At 48.3% G+C, this 17,125-nt stretch overlaps 1 protein-coding gene across 1 annotated transcript in view; it reads right to left on the bottom strand.

Annotated features, from left to right (window-relative positions):
* Positions 1 to 17,125, bottom strand: part of COLGALT2 (collagen beta(1-O)galactosyltransferase 2) — a 76,057-nt gene that overhangs the window by 23,691 nt on the left and 35,241 nt on the right. The window contains exons 2-5 of the mRNA XM_075002445.1: positions 15,123 to 15,233; positions 12,342 to 12,459; positions 11,230 to 11,364; positions 6,155 to 6,359 (exon numbers count right to left, since the gene is read on the bottom strand). Of these exons, the coding sequence (XP_074858546.1) occupies positions 6,155 to 6,359; positions 11,230 to 11,364; positions 12,342 to 12,459; positions 15,123 to 15,233 (569 nt within the window). The remainder of the gene's footprint in view (positions 1 to 6,154; positions 6,360 to 11,229; positions 11,365 to 12,341; positions 12,460 to 15,122; positions 15,234 to 17,125) is intronic.

Below are 17,125 nucleotides of genomic sequence, written 5' to 3'. Positions count from 1 at the left end.
GCAGCGAAGGAAGGAAGAGATAGGAAATATTGATGATAAAAGCAGACGAGGGAGAAAAGCCAAAACTTCTCAGAGAAGGAGGGGCAGATGGTTTCACAGTGAACATGCAAAGCCAGGTGTCAGGGTGCCTGCGTTCTATGACTAGCTTTGCACTCTTTGTGCCGTCAGTTTCATCATCACTAAAAATAAGGATGATCTACCACACAGGAAAGTTATGTGTTACCAACATGAATGAATGAATGAGCTGTGAGATTTCTGGCTGGAAGGAACAACAGCAAGAGTTGAAGAACTGGTATCTGATGAGAATGGAGCTGTACGGACTCAGAGAATGAAGCTTTGCGCTGAGAGAAACTGATCACCACCAGTTCACTGGTGGAACGCCCTGATGATATGTCGCTTGGTTCCCTTAGGTTTTAATACACATGCTCTGGACACGGACCGCCTGAGGAGCTGGGATTGGTGTTTGTCCCACCCCCTGCCACTCGTGCGTGCCCGAGAAGGGTGTGTGACCAGGCAGCCCCCACTTAGATGTTTTAACAACATCTAGTTGCGGGCTTTGAAAAAAAAAAAAAAAAAAAAAAAAAAGGTCAGGCCGCTTGGAGCCTCCTGGCTGCAAGTTTGATGTGGCTGCCCTAGAAGGACAACGTACAAGTTGCTGGAGGAAACAAATATTCAGCTCAGTCCCTTACATAAAACGGTTTTTAAAGTCAGATAAACAAGACCCAGTTGCATCATATGAGTAAAGCAGCCATGCTATGGGGTGTGCCAAGCAGCTGGGGAAGTCACAGGGAGGCAGGAAGTTGCACTGAGAAGTTCTGGAAATGGAAGAAAATGTTTATAGGTTAAAATCACCATCCTGTGTTTTGGTTGGTTAATACTAATAAGATGCAGCAGTAAAACCTCCTTGGACACTGCTTATCTAGAGGGGTCACTCAGTGGGAGAAAGGGGTCTGTGTGAACTGGACACAAAACCCTAGAGGACAATACTCTTCAATGGTGTAAGAACCAATGAGGGCTTCATTAGAATCTTTTCCCCTGTTGGGCCCAAGACATGCCCTCTGCAACACACTAGTAGCTAAGAAAAACACAGGCAGCTATTTAACACTGAACTAAAACCAAACAGCAACTTTAGTGCAGACTCTGCCTTGCGTAGGCTTTACTACTCCTGATTGTCACCAACCATTAAGAGCTTGTCAGGGTTGCCTGGTGAAATCCAACTACCTGGGATCAGCTGTCAACCCCTGTACAGCTCAATCTGAGAGGAGTAAGGGAGGTCAATAGGAGAGTCCCACCCCCCCACTCCCGATCTCCCTCACTGAGGACGGCCAGATAAGTTGATTGCAGATAAGTCAGTTCTAGCTACACAATTGCCGTAGCTTGAATTGCCCATCTACAATCAACTTAACGCCTACCATAGACCTGCCTTACGTCAAGAGCACTCTCTTGTGTAGCACTCGTGTGCTGTTAAAAGGTATAACATATTCTCCACTCAGAACGAATTCATCATTGATATCAATGACAGCAGTCGTTGGCTGTTACATGCTTATAGGCAGCATTTTATAGGACACATGACAAAAGCTTTGTGACCCGGGTGACATTCACTACAGATCCTCACAGAAAGGGAAGCTGCACAGGGAGAGGGGTGGTGACTGAGTGCCCCCGACAAAATCACAGAGCTCATCCGGGGCAGAGACAAGAAAAGAAATCAGGAGCGTGATTCCCACAGTTCAGCTCAGACCACTAGACAACACTCCACCCGGCACTTTGAGCAGATCTTACCATTAGTGGAAGCTAGACATGGAACTCCCTTTCTCTGTGCTCAGTGTCTCAAGACAGGAATATTTCATAGCATCACAGAAGACGAGAGCTGGAAGGGACCTTGAGAGGTCATCGATTCCAGTCCCCTGTCCTCGTGGCAGCACTATCTGACCTGAACAACCGAACTGTGGGAACTGCACCGTCACAGGCCATATGCCAATGTCCATTGTTCTCCTGCTCTAACCCTCTGTGCTCTGTCTACCAGACATAGATTTCCCTGCACAGTGCTGGAAGAGTTATGAAACCTCATTACGCTGAAAGTCATGCTGGGCAGGAGAATGTCCTTTCAAAGGTAAGGAACATTCCTGCTGAATGGATTTGATTAGGACCTCCCCACTGCTAGAGGGGAAGCGAGGTTCTTTCCGGCCAACTATTTCATCTCCCACTGAGTGCCTGAAGGGCCTCTCAGTCCCCATCTTGCAGCAGGGAAGCTGTCGCTTTGGTTTGAATCTCTCCATTCACAAAGCCTCTGAAGTGAACGGTCAGAATCTGCTATCCTTAGGGTCCTGAAATTCCCAGGCAGCCAGATCTGTAGGCGGTGTAATTCGGCCTACCTCTGTTGCAGTCAATGGATCAACAAATCTGACGCATTCAACCCAGGACTTAAAGATCTCAATTATTTTACACATTACAAGGACAATATCCCCACCTTTGATATTCACATGAATGGCGCCCATCCCAGTTAATGTAATTTACTTCTTTCACCGGCCCGATTAATGACAGGTGACTTCCCCCTGCCCCCTTTAATTTCCTTTCTTTCTCCTCCCGCCCCCTCCCAGTTTTAGCCCCCAGACTGCGGCAGCCCTACCTACAGTACACCCTTGTGGCTAGGAACCCGAGCCAAGCTGAGCCCTGGCATTAGCACCTGACTTTGACGTGGATTGGCAGAGCTGAATTTGGCTCCCTATGTGGGCACATGACCTGTGGGGTGGGGTCATGGAGGTTACACCCTACACCCAAACCTGGAAAGAATGTTGCAGTGAAACCTGCTGAGATTCACGTTTCTAACAAAACCTGACACTGGGTTGATTTTGTGCAATTTTGGGGGTGGCAGAATAAATAGTGCTAATTATTTCCACTGATCAAATGCAGAACCTCCAGTGCTCCTGCATTTGCAGGGTTAATACGTTGCCTCCAGAGACTATAAATGTTTGTTCCGGTGCATTATTGGAAAAGCAGTGTAAGGCATCACGAAAGTGCTTTTTGGGGGTGTGCAGCAAAATCTGAAATGAGGAGCCGCCCATCCACAAACACCACAGGGGGGCACTGGTGGGGGTAGGAGTAAAGAACAGGCAGCAGGGGTGCCTGTGCTCCCCATAAGCCCATCCACTAATGCCACTCCAGCCACTTGCACAGGGCAGACTGCCCTGACCCTGCCCTTCCAAGCTTCCGCCTCAGAGGGCCAGACAGACTCTTCCCTTTTCTAGTGCTGGGACACTCTGCAGCACAGCCCCCTCCTAGCACAGGTGAGTCTCCACCAGCCAGTCTCCACCCACGTCCCTCACTTGTCACCCAGCACCAGCCTCCTCCCAGTGCCCCCCACCTCCCCCTTCCACTGCCCTTTCTCCTTCTCCCAGCAGTGGGTGTGTGTGTCCGGGGGGCGGGGGGTGTCTTGCCACCAGGCTTCAGGACAGGGGGGCCCACCCCTTATTACCCCCCGCCTCAGGGAGCACCTGGCCTTTTTCAGCTCTCCAGCAGCAGGTTCCACCCTAGGGGTTTCCCTAGGGTCCCACAACTCCACCCCCCCAACTCCCGGGGCTGGCAAATTACACCCAAGCAGCCGAGAGTTCCAACTGACTCTCGCTACTTTACCGGCTTTAAAACTCAAATTCCTACATGCGCAGAAGCCTGAATGGTTACTCTGCCTGCCTGGAAACACAGTCATCATGATCCAAATTTGGGGTCATTTGACCAAAGGACCCCCCAGGTTACAAGCTGCCTTCCCCCCATTCCACCCCCCAAGCCTGTTCCTTTCTCGGTACCACAGAGATGGGCGTACTAAATGTCTGGATTAGTATTTCCCAATTTTGTTTGGCCATGGAACCATTTTAAATTCGAAAGAACTGTGTGGAAGCCCTAATAATGGATCCAGAAAAGTAGATAACAAATAAGGATGCTAATAAACAAATGCTAAACAAATGGTCATGAGATCAATGTTAGTTAAACTGCACATACTTAAAAACAAAAATCACATTTAATTTAATAGAGTTAAGAGTGACTGCGGGGGTTTATGGTGGTGTATAACAGGCCATCACACCCCTGATTGACCGCACGCAAGGCTGAGTAATGACATCATCATCCCCACTCTCTGGCTAAGCTGCGATTACACAGGGACACTCACCCTGGCAACCACAAATAAATAGTTTTAAATAAAATTCATAAATGCTTAAATATTCATTTTTATTTTTTCCAATCATATTGTCATATTGACAATTGTTATTGTCAGGGGAATTGTCTCGCGGAAAACCCTTTTTTCCCCACTTCGCGGAACCCCGGGCTTCCACGGAACACCAGTTGGGAAACGCTGGCCTGGGTGAATCACAGACACACTTCGTAATCTTCACGGAGTAAGTTTTGGGAGACGCAGGGAATCTGCCTTTGTGGCGGAAGGGGCGAACGAGACGTGAATGCTTCCTGGGTGGGAGGCAGCATTGGAGAGGCATGTGTACTGCAGATTCCTGCTCTAGAGGTCTGGGCTGGGGGACTGGGGAGGTTCCCCGTACTGGCGGGGGCAGGAATTGATCACTTTGAGGAAGAGGAGCACTGTTGGGTCCCAATTACAAGGGATGGGAAGCCTGCAGGCAGATGGAGGCAGATCAGGGCCCACTTGCCTGTGTAAAAATGTTAAGGAGAAGCCCATGCAGCTGATTTTGCCCTGGGTCACACACAATTACAGGGGTGGCCCTGCCTGTCAGTTACACAATTCAGCACTTCCAATGGGAATGAGAAAGTCCGGACATAAGGCCATGTCAAGGAGACCAAATCCTAATGCCTAACCAAGCTCAGGCACACCAAGCAGGATTGCCCCGTGGCATATCCAGCTGCACAGGGCACTCGAAAATGTGGGGCACCACATTTTCCCTGTACAGCCGTGCTTACATACCTCTGCTGGCCCCTCTTTGCAGCTGCTCTCTCCGCTCTGCTGCAGGGCTTCTCCCCGTCTCCTCTCTCTCCCTTGCGCTGCTCCAGGCCGTGACAGCTTCCTGCTGCCAGACTGGCCCCAGACAGGGGCTCCCAACCTCTGCACCTTGACTCCAGCCTCAGGGAAGGCCGAGTCCTGCTAAAAGCTGAATGTGGAGAGGAGGGGTAGTAGGGAAGCCCCAGGCCCCTGCAGAAGCTCCACAGGGAGAGGGAGGGAAGCCCCAGGGCCCCAGCAGAAGCTGTGCTGGAGGGTAGGGGAAGCCCCAGACAGAAGCTCCCCTCTTGACACTCAGTTGCTTAGCGTAGCACTCAGTTGCACAGGGCCCGATAATTTGTAAGGACAGCCTAGACACTAAGTACTGTATATCTCCACAACAAAAACATTCAAATCACGCTCGGTATTCTGGTAGCATTGTCCACCTCATGGCCTCCAGCCCATTCTCAAAGCACGAATGCATACTCACAACTGCCTTTTGAAGCAGGTTATAGGAGTATCAACAGAGAGTAAGTGAATGAGTTGGTTCCTTGGGATTTACAGACCGTTTGAACTGGCTCAGCTGCTCATTTCAGCAGCTAACCCTGGCTCCACCAACCACGAATGAACTGTTCAGTATCAGCTGCTGGTTAGCTCCGATACGACACTGAGGTCATCTGGTACCATTTCTGGTACCTGACTGGACCCGAAGCAGAGGAGGGAACACGCTTGGTGCCTAGGAAAGATGGTGTGGTGAGAAAAGGGCAAAAGGAGGAAGAGGAACACGAGGAGGAAGAGAGAGAGTTGAGGCCCTGAGGAAGCTCAGGACAGCCTTGGACAGCTACTGCCAAGGGCCGGACTTGTTCTCTGGATTAAGATCTCTAGCGCTGGCAATACAACTTCATACTGAACATGTAAAGGGTGGGAGAGAGGGGAAGAGGGGAGACTGATCTCTAGAATAACAGGCTGAAGGACATCAGAAGCAGCCTCAAAATTTAGTCAAAATCTGGCAGAACTGTGCGACAGCTCATGGTCCAGAGAGGACACTCCCAACTTAAAAAAGTTTGCGGAGAAATACGAGAGCAGTAAAACACGCTGACCTTATGTTACTGAAGTCCACTGAGTTTTAGGGGCATAAAAGTATAATTCAAGTATTAACCTCTGAACTGAAGGGAATCTGCACATCACCACAGATCCCTGCCGGTCAGCTCAGCAACATACCTGCCTGGCGGCTTGAGAAGGCAAAGACAATGATGTCGTCAAAGGTCCAGGTGTAGTCTTGGTGTGGGGGATAAAACATCAGCTTGTCTGAGGCCTCTTTTCTCAGGTCAATGAGGAATGTGGAGTGAACCATAGGCACAGCAAAACAGCCCAACCTCTTCCATTCCCGGATCAGGGCATAATCCGGGGCCTTTCTGTAGTAGCCCTGAAAGGCAGAGTCAGCGGCTTGTTAGTGGGAGACATTTCAAATACCCCGCCTAAAAAAGTTCCAGCCTTTTGTCTATTTTCAGCAGAGTAGAGCAGAGCCCGATCGGTGCCAGAATCCCAGGTTCTCGGCTTCCCAAGCTCTCGGCCTGTTTGAACTCTGCCCTTGGAATTGAACTGCACAAGCTGTTTCCAGTGGGCTGTCCCAAGCCCCTGGGCACAAGTACCCCCAAACCTTACAGCTTGGCCCCATCAACAGCTAACGGAAACCTGAGTTGTATCCCTGCAAAGCCCCTTGGCCACAGAGAAAGGCTGGCCAGGTGTTATTCTCTGTCTCTCAAAAACACTAATCCTGCTAAGTGCTGAGCACCCTCAAGTTTCAACTGAAGTCAATGAGAGAGGAGCGTATTGAGCACCTACAGTATCAGGCTCTTATCTAAATGTTGGCAGTCCCCTTAAAAATTAAAGCACCTTTCTGTTGCAGGGCTGTAGGGCTGCCAATGGTGAGAAGGGGAGGGGTGGACACAGGGGACAGCTGCCCTGGGGCCCAGTGATTTAAAAGGGTGTGGGGTTCCCAGCTATCACCACCTCAGCAGGAGGCCCTTGAAGTCACTGCCAGAGCCCCTGATGTCACAAGGCACCCTGCAGCTCTAGCAGTGCTCAAGGGCTGGCTGGAGGAGGCTACCCCCCAGCCCTTCCATCTGAAGCCTCACCCCTTCCAGTCACACAATTCTGGTCTCGTTACTGCATCCAGTGAAGTCTGTGGGAATTGTCCCTTTGTCTCAAGAGCACCTAGAACAGGCGTTTAGCTTGACTTCTTTCTGCATCTCTAAGTGAGTTGTGCCTTGGGAAAGGGAAACGGCTTTATCATCCACTTGGGGCTTCACAGGGCTCCCCACAGGAGTTTCCCTGGGAGAGGTGCTTGGTCAGCACGTCACTGCGTCCCTCTCCCAGCTGGACCATCCATCATCATAGGCTGGGTTGTAGTGGCTTAAATCTGGCCTTCCCCACATAATGCTACTAACACTATCAGACAGAGCAGGTCCTAACACGCTGAGCAGACTGGAGTGGATCCACAGGAAATCCTGCTCTTCTTAAAATAAAATCATCATCATCAAATAGACACCATAATTCCTGAATGTTCCACTAGCATCCCAGCAACAGACGTGAGTTGCGCAAACATCTTTCCATACTTCTCTCTCCACATAACGTGTGTGTCACCAGGAAAGGCTCCAGTGTGTCATTTGTGCTGCCAAACCTGCCAAGATATTTTCCTGACATGTGGATGTGCTCTACAGCTGTGGTGGGAGGGGGGTTTTGCTACTGTTGCTCTGTACTGCTGCACCCTGCTTTCCAAGGCTTGTTCTAGCCGCTATTCCCACACTAGTCCGCAGAAGGAAACAGACCAGGAGGAATGTGAAACTGTTGGGCTGAAAGTGCAAAAAACTCAGAGAAGGACCAAAAAATAAAAGTGGATGTTTTGTTTTCACTCTACCCATTATTTACCAGGAAGTCTGCAGACCATATTTTCATCTTGTTTCTCTTTTCTGTACTGTCTTTTCTCAGCTAACATCAATAATGATGGAAAACTGGAAAGCTGTTACCAGAGTTGTAGCATTCTGTGCCAAATACATTACTGGTGCAAACTGGCTGTGATCTATGAAAGTCAAAGCAATGTTGACTGATGTCAGCAGTGAATCTGCCCCCTTCGTTCTGAAGGCTTTATGCTACCACAAGGATTCTCACATATTTTTAAAGTTTCTTTATCCATATGTTTACTACTAATAATTCCTAATAACAGACTCTAGCATTGAAGACATTAAGGATGCTGTCCTGCAATTTTTTACTTAGAAGGACAGTCTTTAGTCTGGCCTATAATCCCAGTAGTATTACTGGGAGAATAAGGACTTGAAAAATTGACCAGTGTAAGGATGATCAGGGTTCTTTCTACACTTCTTTTGTCTACAGCACCAGGAAACTTAATAATGAAAATCTGAAAGTCTCTTCAAAATATAAAAACAAAGAGTTGGGTATGGGCAGGACCATAGGGTTGAAGCTATTGATATGTAAGGATCAGAGCAGTTAAGGAATCTGAAAATAAATGATCTTCTCTGGATCTGAAAATGTTTCTGTTCAATTCTCTTTGAAAACTTATTTACATACTGAGGATAATTTCTAGAACGTGCAACATTTTTGTTACTACAGGTTGAACCTCTCTAGTCTAGTGCCAAAGGAGAGAATTTGCCAGACCACGGGAGGTCAACAGTGTCTAGTAGCACTACCAACACTTCCACTGCTTATTGGGCTCTTAGAAGACATGTAGGAGTAAAGTACAGCTAAATAACAGCAAAGAACAAGGGAGAGCCAGGCCTGGCAGCTATAACAAACTTTATGGGATCATGGGAAACTTGGCCACACTCATGACCCAGCTAACTGAAATCATGCTGGATTACGGATGTTGACAGATGAGAGTGTGCTGGACTAGAGTGGTTCAATCTGTAGTATAAACCAAAATACAGATCGGAAATAACTCATTAGGAGTGTCGTGAATGGAACAGGTCTGATTCTCTTCTCTAAATCAGTCCCTGGAAGGCTGCACTGTATAAAGCACAAGACGACATGCTCACACAATACCGTAGTGTATGGAGATGAGTAAATTCTTAATTGGTTTGTGTGAGAATACTGGAAAACTCAGGCTAAAATTAGGCATCCATAGTATTTAATTTCCTCCAGAGGACACACAAGATATGGAATCACTGCAAATAGACGTGGGTGCGACTGCGGGTATATTGGTATTTTCTTACATACATGGTGGGGTGTGGCCATTACATTGGTATGAACAGCCTCACTCACAACACACACTGTCTCCTCAGACTTTAGCCTTTTCTCAGAAGGAGCCCCAGTGGAGGAAACAGGGCTGAAAAATTTGCCTGCACTTTACATCTAGGCTATCTGCCACTTTGCCAGCAGCCAAGTTCTCTGATGTTTGCAATAGTGGGTGGCTGCTGAGTTAACGCTGCTCCTGTCTCTTTATTTCTTTCCTTCCCATCAGCTCCACCTGCCTCCTCAAGGTTTCATGCGCCTACAACAACTCTCTTCTCCCCTTGTCCCCTGCCACACATGCTTTTTATGACTCTGAGATCCCAGCCCTCCAAAAATATTCAAGGGCCATCCACCCACCCATGGTTAAGAACCTTCAGAATCCCCAGCTACATCCCCACTCACCCCAATTAAGTCTTGGCATGGCCGGCAGAGGACAATGGCTTTGGCGGCTGGCTGACCCCTTGTTGCTCCCTACCATGAAGCAGGAGAGCAGGACTCAACAAGAGGAGGAGGAGGAAAGGCTGCAAGCCAGAGAGTCAAAGCAGCATTAGCTCTGGAGAGAATTCCCTAAAAACTTTCCTCTACCCACCGATTCGTGGGATCCAGAAAAACTGACCCAGGCTTCCCCCAGTTTGTCTCCAAGTTCCCCAATTGCATCAGAAGTGGAGCTGCATCATTTTGGCATAGAGAGCAGCCTGAAATACTAGGCAGCCCAGGAGGTCAGAAAAACTGATGTGGGCCCCACAGTGTCACAGGCAAATGGGGGGTGATGGGAAACATGAATTCATAACTGGGCCAAATGTGGGGTGAGCAGCGCCCTGCTGTAATAACTGGGCCTCCAAATTTACCCTAATCATAAGTTTATTGTCAAATGGGCGCAAAAGTTCCTAAGACTGCACAGCAGCCTGTAACAAAATGTTGGTGGGAAAATGTACGAAACCCAGAGGCCGTGTCTACACTAGCCCAAAACTTCAAAATGAAATGGCCATTTCGAAGTTTGCTAATGAAGCACTGAAATACATATTCAGTGCCTCATTAGAATGCAGGCGGCTGCGGCACTTTGAAATTGATGTGACTCACAGCCAGATGGTGCTCCTTTTCAAAAGGACCTCGGCAACTTCGAAATCCCCTTATTCCTATCAGCAGATAGGCCAGTGTAGATGTAGCCAGAGAGTCTAAATTAGTTCAGACAAAAAAAGCCTACTTCAACCGTTTGCAAACTATGCTAAAATTGTGCTCCATAGAGACAGACGATGTGGAACCAGAAATTAACTAACCAAAGCTGACGTGGCAGACACTAGACCTAATTGGTGGACAAAATAATGAGGAGATGGACTATTCCACCCGTTGCTCCCTTTTTGGGTCTTTAAAAAAAAGAGAGTTTGTGGGGGGTGGATACGGAAGAAGAGGTGGCAGCTACAGGCGCAAGCTGTCACCCACATCATTTCCTGGGTTTCCATAAATTTAACCTGAGAGGCATCCTGACAAGACCAAACTCCAGAGAGTGGGACACAGGTAACAACACCACCTCAACCAGCTCCAGCAGAATCTTGTACGCCATCTGGGATGAAATGGGATTGAACTCTAAAAGCAGCAGAAGCTCTATCTCATCTCAACTGACTTCCTCTTCCCCCCTCAAAAGACAAGTTAATCTCCATCTTCTAAAAGACGGTCAGCCAAGGGGATGTGTCCTCCCTCTAGACCTCTCTCCAGCCTGAGAGAAAGGGGGAAAAAAGGGGATATTGTGGAAATGAAAGCCCCACTTACCATTTTTCATTTCAAATGCTTTAACACTCTCTCTCTTTGTGTGTGTGAGAGAGAGAGAGAGAATAAATCGTTAAAAGGGTTTTTAATGGTGTGTTTGCCTTGGTGGCCGAGATCTTGGTAGACCAAATGCCAAGTCTTGTTTTGAACGCTATTCAATGCTGGACAGTAACTGGGTTAGGTTAACATCTTTGGGTCCTTGTATTCCACCAATTTTAACGCAATGCTTATGCATGAGGCCTCGCCCTGGTGCTGTTGGCTAAACCACAGAATATGTGACTTGCCTGAGGGGTGATGCCGCACCAGAAATTGGAATAGAGAGAACGAGACTCCAGCATTGGTGCCACCACGGTCTTGTTCTCCGCTATCAACAGGTTCAGAATGTCTGGATTGGTGAGCAAGTTATCTGCATCTACAAACTAGAGAAGGAGAAGGGAGAAGACCTTTTCAACAACACCAGACAAAGCCATAAACCCCTGACAATGTCTCTTCCTGGGGAGAGGGTGGTTGGACGGTTCACAGGATCAGCAAGGGGCTAGAAGGCAGTTTTGCCTCTAAGTCACTGGTCTGAATCCACCCCGGGGTTGACGGTCACTGTAAGTTGTGACCATCGGACAGCCACTCAGAGGCCTGTGTGAAAGAGTTGATGGGCTCAGTCAATTCTCCAGTGGAGAAATGCCCATTATACAAATACAGCAGCGGCACTAATTAGCAGGTTCTGTGGAAAGGCCACTGAATGGGAAGAGAGACTGAATTTGCTTCTTTCCCTCAACAGGGGCCAGGAGCCCATGGGCAAAGGCTTGCATTGCCAGTGCTCATGTCGGGTATTATGTGGTATCTGCAGAGAAGCAGCAGTGGCTGCTCAGAGCAGACAATGCCCACCCATTTGGAGTCTCATACAGCAAGCTTGTGGATCACTGCTGTAAAGTAGCTCAGATCCCACTCTTCCATGCTGGTCTGCCCAACTTCTCTGATGTAAACTGACTTCACTGATAAAGGCTGGGTTTCAGCCAGCGGGGCTCTGAAAAAGGCATCTACTACCAGCAGGAGGGCAGTCATCAATAAGCACAGGTCCCAAGCCTGGAATCAGATCCCTGCAAGAACACCTCTGGGCATGGGCAGAGGCATGCTGCACTCAGCCGAGCTCTAAGAGAGACCTAATTGCAACTGGAGCCTCACACATCCTCTCCGTTCCTGATCAGGACACAGGTGTTGCAGAGCAAAACAAAGAGCTCTTCTTTTAGAAGGGAGGAATGTTTGGCACCCATCGGGGGGAGGAGCAGAGCCATGAGTCGGTTTGTTTATGCCCACTTCCCCCTCTCTCAGCCTGGCTGCAGAATGACCGCCTAAAAATGTTCCGCCCAACTGCAGTTAATAAACCAAACCTCTCTTTTACCAGGATGTAGTCTGACCACTTTTCTCTTGCTGTTCGCAGGGCTGCCTGCCTGAGTTTCATCACGTGGGCAAACCTGGAGGTCGGCCAGTGTTTTGGCCCAATTTCATCAGGGTAAGACCTATGAAAGAAAAACAGTTACAGCATCCTGGCTCTGTCCATGCTACAGAGCCCCTGGTCAACACATTTCTCTCTGACTTCAGCATCAAAGGAAAACAGATGGTCACCTCAGCTAACCCAGGTGGTAAGAGAGCAGAACTAAAAAAGGCAGGTCCTAAGGAAAAAAAACCAAATTCCAAGTTTATATCTGCAGTTCGTACACAAGGCTCTAGAGAACACAGCGCACTGCACTGCTTCCTGCCTAACACCAAGCTACGGTGGAAAAGGGCCAAAGAAACAGTTTCTCAGGAGCAGGCCGGATTCTCTGCTGGTGTAAACCAATGTTGTTCCAGTGGAATTATGTCGATTTCTACCAGATCTCGTATAGCTATTCCCTGCTAGTCCTTGAGTCACCTCTGTTCACATTACTTCCCTTCACCCAGCAGAGCCAACACAGCTAACAGAATGGTGCATTCTTTCATGGCTTGTGTATCATTAGCCGTTGGTAATAAGAAATCTACAGAGAATCTAATTTGGCATGACAACAGGCTGAAGAGATGAGGCAAATTAAATTGGTTCTTAGTCACAGAGGGTTAGCTGTGTTAGTCTGCAGCTTCCCAAAGCTTAGATTTATGTCCATTCATTCTTTGGTGCAGAGATTGGACAAGCTGGACAATGTACGTGGCAGAGGTGCACTGCTTGTATAGGATGGTGTATTTCACAGTTGATGTGCAGGTGTAAGAGCCTCTGATAGAGTGACTGATGCAGTTAGGTCCTGTGATGGTGTTGCTTGTGGGGATATGTGAACAGAGTTGGCCACTGGGGTTTGTTGCAGGGATAAGTCCCCGGGTTAGTGTTTCTGTGGTCAGGCCCCATCCTGACAAACTCACAGTGCTGAATTCAGAGGGGCTCATCCTGTGAGCAAAGTGATGCATGTGCATTACTGTTGTGAGTCTTGGAGTTTGTGTTCTAATAGTGGAAGCTTCATTACTGACAAGGGGAATGTAAGAGAGGGAAAGAAACCCACGGTCAGCTCCTCAGCTGACCTAAGCAGATCAGACTCCAATAACCTTTGTGGAAAGCTGTGCTAATTTACAACAGCCAAAGAATAAGATTTGGTAAAAATCTCCTTAAAAACCAACCAAAAACATAAAACCCAAGAGAGGAAGTTTCCAAGAGTAAAATTAAAAAAAAAAAAAACAGTTGAAAGAGGATTGTTATTGACAATTAAGCAAACATTCCCCTGCAGCATCTGCAAGACAAACACCACAAGCATAGGATCCCAAACATGAAAAGTGACTGCATACAAACATGAAATCGGTATCCTTATTCATCTTGGGAGAAACGCAAAAGAAGTCAAGCACACAGCATAAACAGTGGAAACTAAATTAGGTTTTTAAAAATCTTCACCTCTTCACACGATTTCAGATTCTGAAAGTGAGGAGATTTTTGTTTTCTTATATGGGTATTAACAAAGTTTGGACAAAAATATCTACAAGTTGTAAGGCAGCAACAAGGCAGATTTGGATTAGATGAGGAAAAGTTTGCTAAGGGTATTTAGGCTCCGGAATAGGCTTCCAAGGGAAGTTACGGACTCCCGCCACTGGAAAGTCTGAAGAACAGGCTGGACAAACACGTGTCAGAGATGGCCTAAGTTGACTTTGTCCTGTCTCAGCGACGAGGGAAGAATCTGATGGCCTCTCAAGGTCCCTTCCTGCCCTCCATTTCTATGAACTTCTTTAAACTCAACAATATCCCTTTAAGCACAGCAGTGGTGCTCAACCTTTTTTCAGCCACGACCCCCATATATTATGGTACTTGTGCCATGACCCCGAGGCTTAACCCCTTTCAGCCCCAACACCCCCGACCCTCCCAACCCCAGGCTTAACCCCTCTCACCCCCATCCCCATCAGCCCCAAACTCTACCCCGACTCCCAGGTTTTCCCTGACTGAAGCAATGAGCTCCGAGTGCTGCTACAACACAGCCACCGCCTCTCCCCCACCACTGCTTCCTTCTTAGCTCAACTCCAGCAGGGCAGGCTTGGCCACCCACCCCCAGCTCTGTTGCAGCTTTAGCTCCTGGCCCAGACTGCTTCCTTTTCCGGGGCTCCCTATCACCACCGACTCCGCTTACGGCTCTGGAGGCTGCAGCTGCTTAAACTTTGAGCAGCACCAGCAGGCTCCAGTGCCACGACCCACGGGTTCAGCACCATTGAAGTAAATGATAGTTTCTTTCAACATTTCCTTCCAGGGGCTTGAGCTAATTCCCTAAATGGAAAATTACTGAATATTAAAGCCAGGGACCGAGTTTTGAGAAGAACTGGGAAGATGGAGACGAATTCCCTAAATCTCCTGGAAAGTAAGGAGCCTATCTTTATTTCTCTGTCTCTTCCAGGGAGAATTTCTGGGTGTGCAAGAAAGGCCGGCTCAGAAGCTACCCAACTGAATAAGACAGCTTCCTCCTGATAGCTCCCACCCAGCAACGTCCTCAACTTACCCACGTGAGCATTCCCCCTGGAATGAAAGAGGTGGTTAAGTGCTTCACCGAGACAGGGCCTTAAAGAACCCAAGCGCAAATCCTGCAGCAATCACTTCAGTTGTTTAATGCCCTGTAACTAATACAGTCCATAATCTTGATATTGAAACCCCAAAACCGCTGAGGAAATCACTGGCTCGGATACTCACCGAGGTTCCTCCATGGGCCTCCACTCCACATAGTGATACAGGTTTTGCACATTCTTCAGCCACTCTCGGAGGATCTCTGTGGTGTTATCAATATTGTGGTCAGTGGCTGCCCTGGAGAAATAAGGGCACAAAGAATACCATTAACTTGGCACCTGAACAGCAGGCAGAGGCTGGACAGGGTAAGACCAAATTTTAGCTCAACAAAGATCTGCCCTCAAATGGGCAGAAATACACATATATCAGGGGTCAGCAACCTTTCCAGGGTGGAGTGCCGAAATTTGACCTTCTGACCTCTATGCATTGTCCGAGATCTGGTGATACTTTTTAAAATCACTAATAGTTTCACTTATAACAGTTCCCTTAATAAATAAAGGTGCAGAGCTTTACCACTTAGGTGGTGGTTGGTAGCATTAGCTGGTCTTTTGTTAATCCACAGGTGACCTGGCTTTGAGCAAGCTCCCAGCTGCATGGGAGAGGAGGGGCAGGCTGAGCTGAGCTCCTGTCTTGCGTGCTGATGAAAATCAGTTCTTGTGCCATTCTTGGCATCCATGATGGAGGTTGCTGACCCCAATATATGGTACAGTTCACCTCTATGCTGGCGGGATCTGCGGTAACTTTCCCAGTGTCCTAGTGCAGGACAGATTATCTGAGCTCCTGGGAGGCCTAAACTGCCCTACGATTAGTTCCTGGTAAGAAACGTACACGCAAATCTATGTGACCTCTACTTAGGATTCCCTCATGAGATTATCTCTGCAGCACTTGTCAAGGAACATCTACACTGCCATTCAAAACAGACCAGGGTTAAGCAGCTCAGGCTAAAGGGTTATTTCACTGTGGCATAGATTTAGGGCTCAAGCTGGATCTAGGACCTTGCACTTTGGAAGGATCCCAAAACTCAGGTTGCAGCCCAAGGCCAAATGTCAAATAGCTCCTTAGCCCGAGCCCTGTAAGTCACAGGATATGGGCCAGCCATGGTTGTTTAACTGCAGTGTGGAGGTACCCTTAGAGCCTCTGCACAGCTATCTCCCCCAGGGGCTATGGAGAGTTACATGTGAGATAGACCACTTCCACCCCAAGCGTCACTGCACCCACAGGTACCTGAGCACAGCACCCAGAGTTTGGGCCTTAGGCAGAAAGACGGTGGGATGCTAGAATGATCATACAGTGGGCGTGTTCAGAACTACTGCACCAAACAGCAAACCCCATTTGTGATGGAAACCACTTGAAATTAGATGATGTGTCTGCTCCCCCCACCCCACCTCCCATAAACACACCTCTAGTTCCAACACCTCTGGACGACAACATAAAAAAAAGTCAAATGTTTCAGTTCCTCAGTGCAATAGAACATCAATCTAAGGCCTAATCCACCCTGGCAGATTCCTGATCCTACGTAGAGTGCTACTGAATTGACATGACTCCACATGCAAGCAGTAGTCCACCTGGCATGGACTTAGTTGTGCTGAGTTTCATTGGACACACCACAGCCAGGGCATGCACACTGCTCTGTTTGTTATAGACCTGATCCTGGCCCAGAAGAGTCCATTGCAGGTTCTCCATTGACTAGAATGGTGCAGGACTGGGCCTCTGATGTTCTTAAGTCCCCGCTCTGATCCCTGTGTCAGAGCTCGTCAATGTTCTCTCTGCAGCTTTGGGGAACTCCCATGCTGGGTGAATTGCAGAAGGGAACTCAGCCATGCAAGCTGCAATTCTACAGAGCCAGTGAGTTCCCTTATCATTGCGTTCTTCAGCTGTGTTTACACCAAGATGCCCGCAAAGGGCTGTCCACACTGCCTTGCGCTGTTGCGTGGAAAACGCACAGGTGAATGCAGTGGGCTCTAATACAATATTCACACTCAGCTTACGGGAAAGATGTCAGAGCCCGGGGCTGGTGGCCAGGTGTGAGCCAAGGGCCAGCAGGGAATCATTGACTTCCCCTGGCCTGGCAAATTTCCTCGTTCAGGACAGCTCAGGTCTTGAGGGTGCTGGACCCAGGAGGTCCAACC

Source organism: Carettochelys insculpta, chromosome 9 (assembly GCF_033958435.1).
Source record: "Carettochelys insculpta isolate YL-2023 chromosome 9, ASM3395843v1, whole genome shotgun sequence".
Lineage (NCBI taxonomy): Eukaryota > Metazoa > Chordata > Testudines > Carettochelyidae > Carettochelys > Carettochelys insculpta.
The sequence above is the reverse complement of the archived record's forward strand: the minus strand, read 5'-3'. Positions and strand labels throughout refer to the sequence as shown.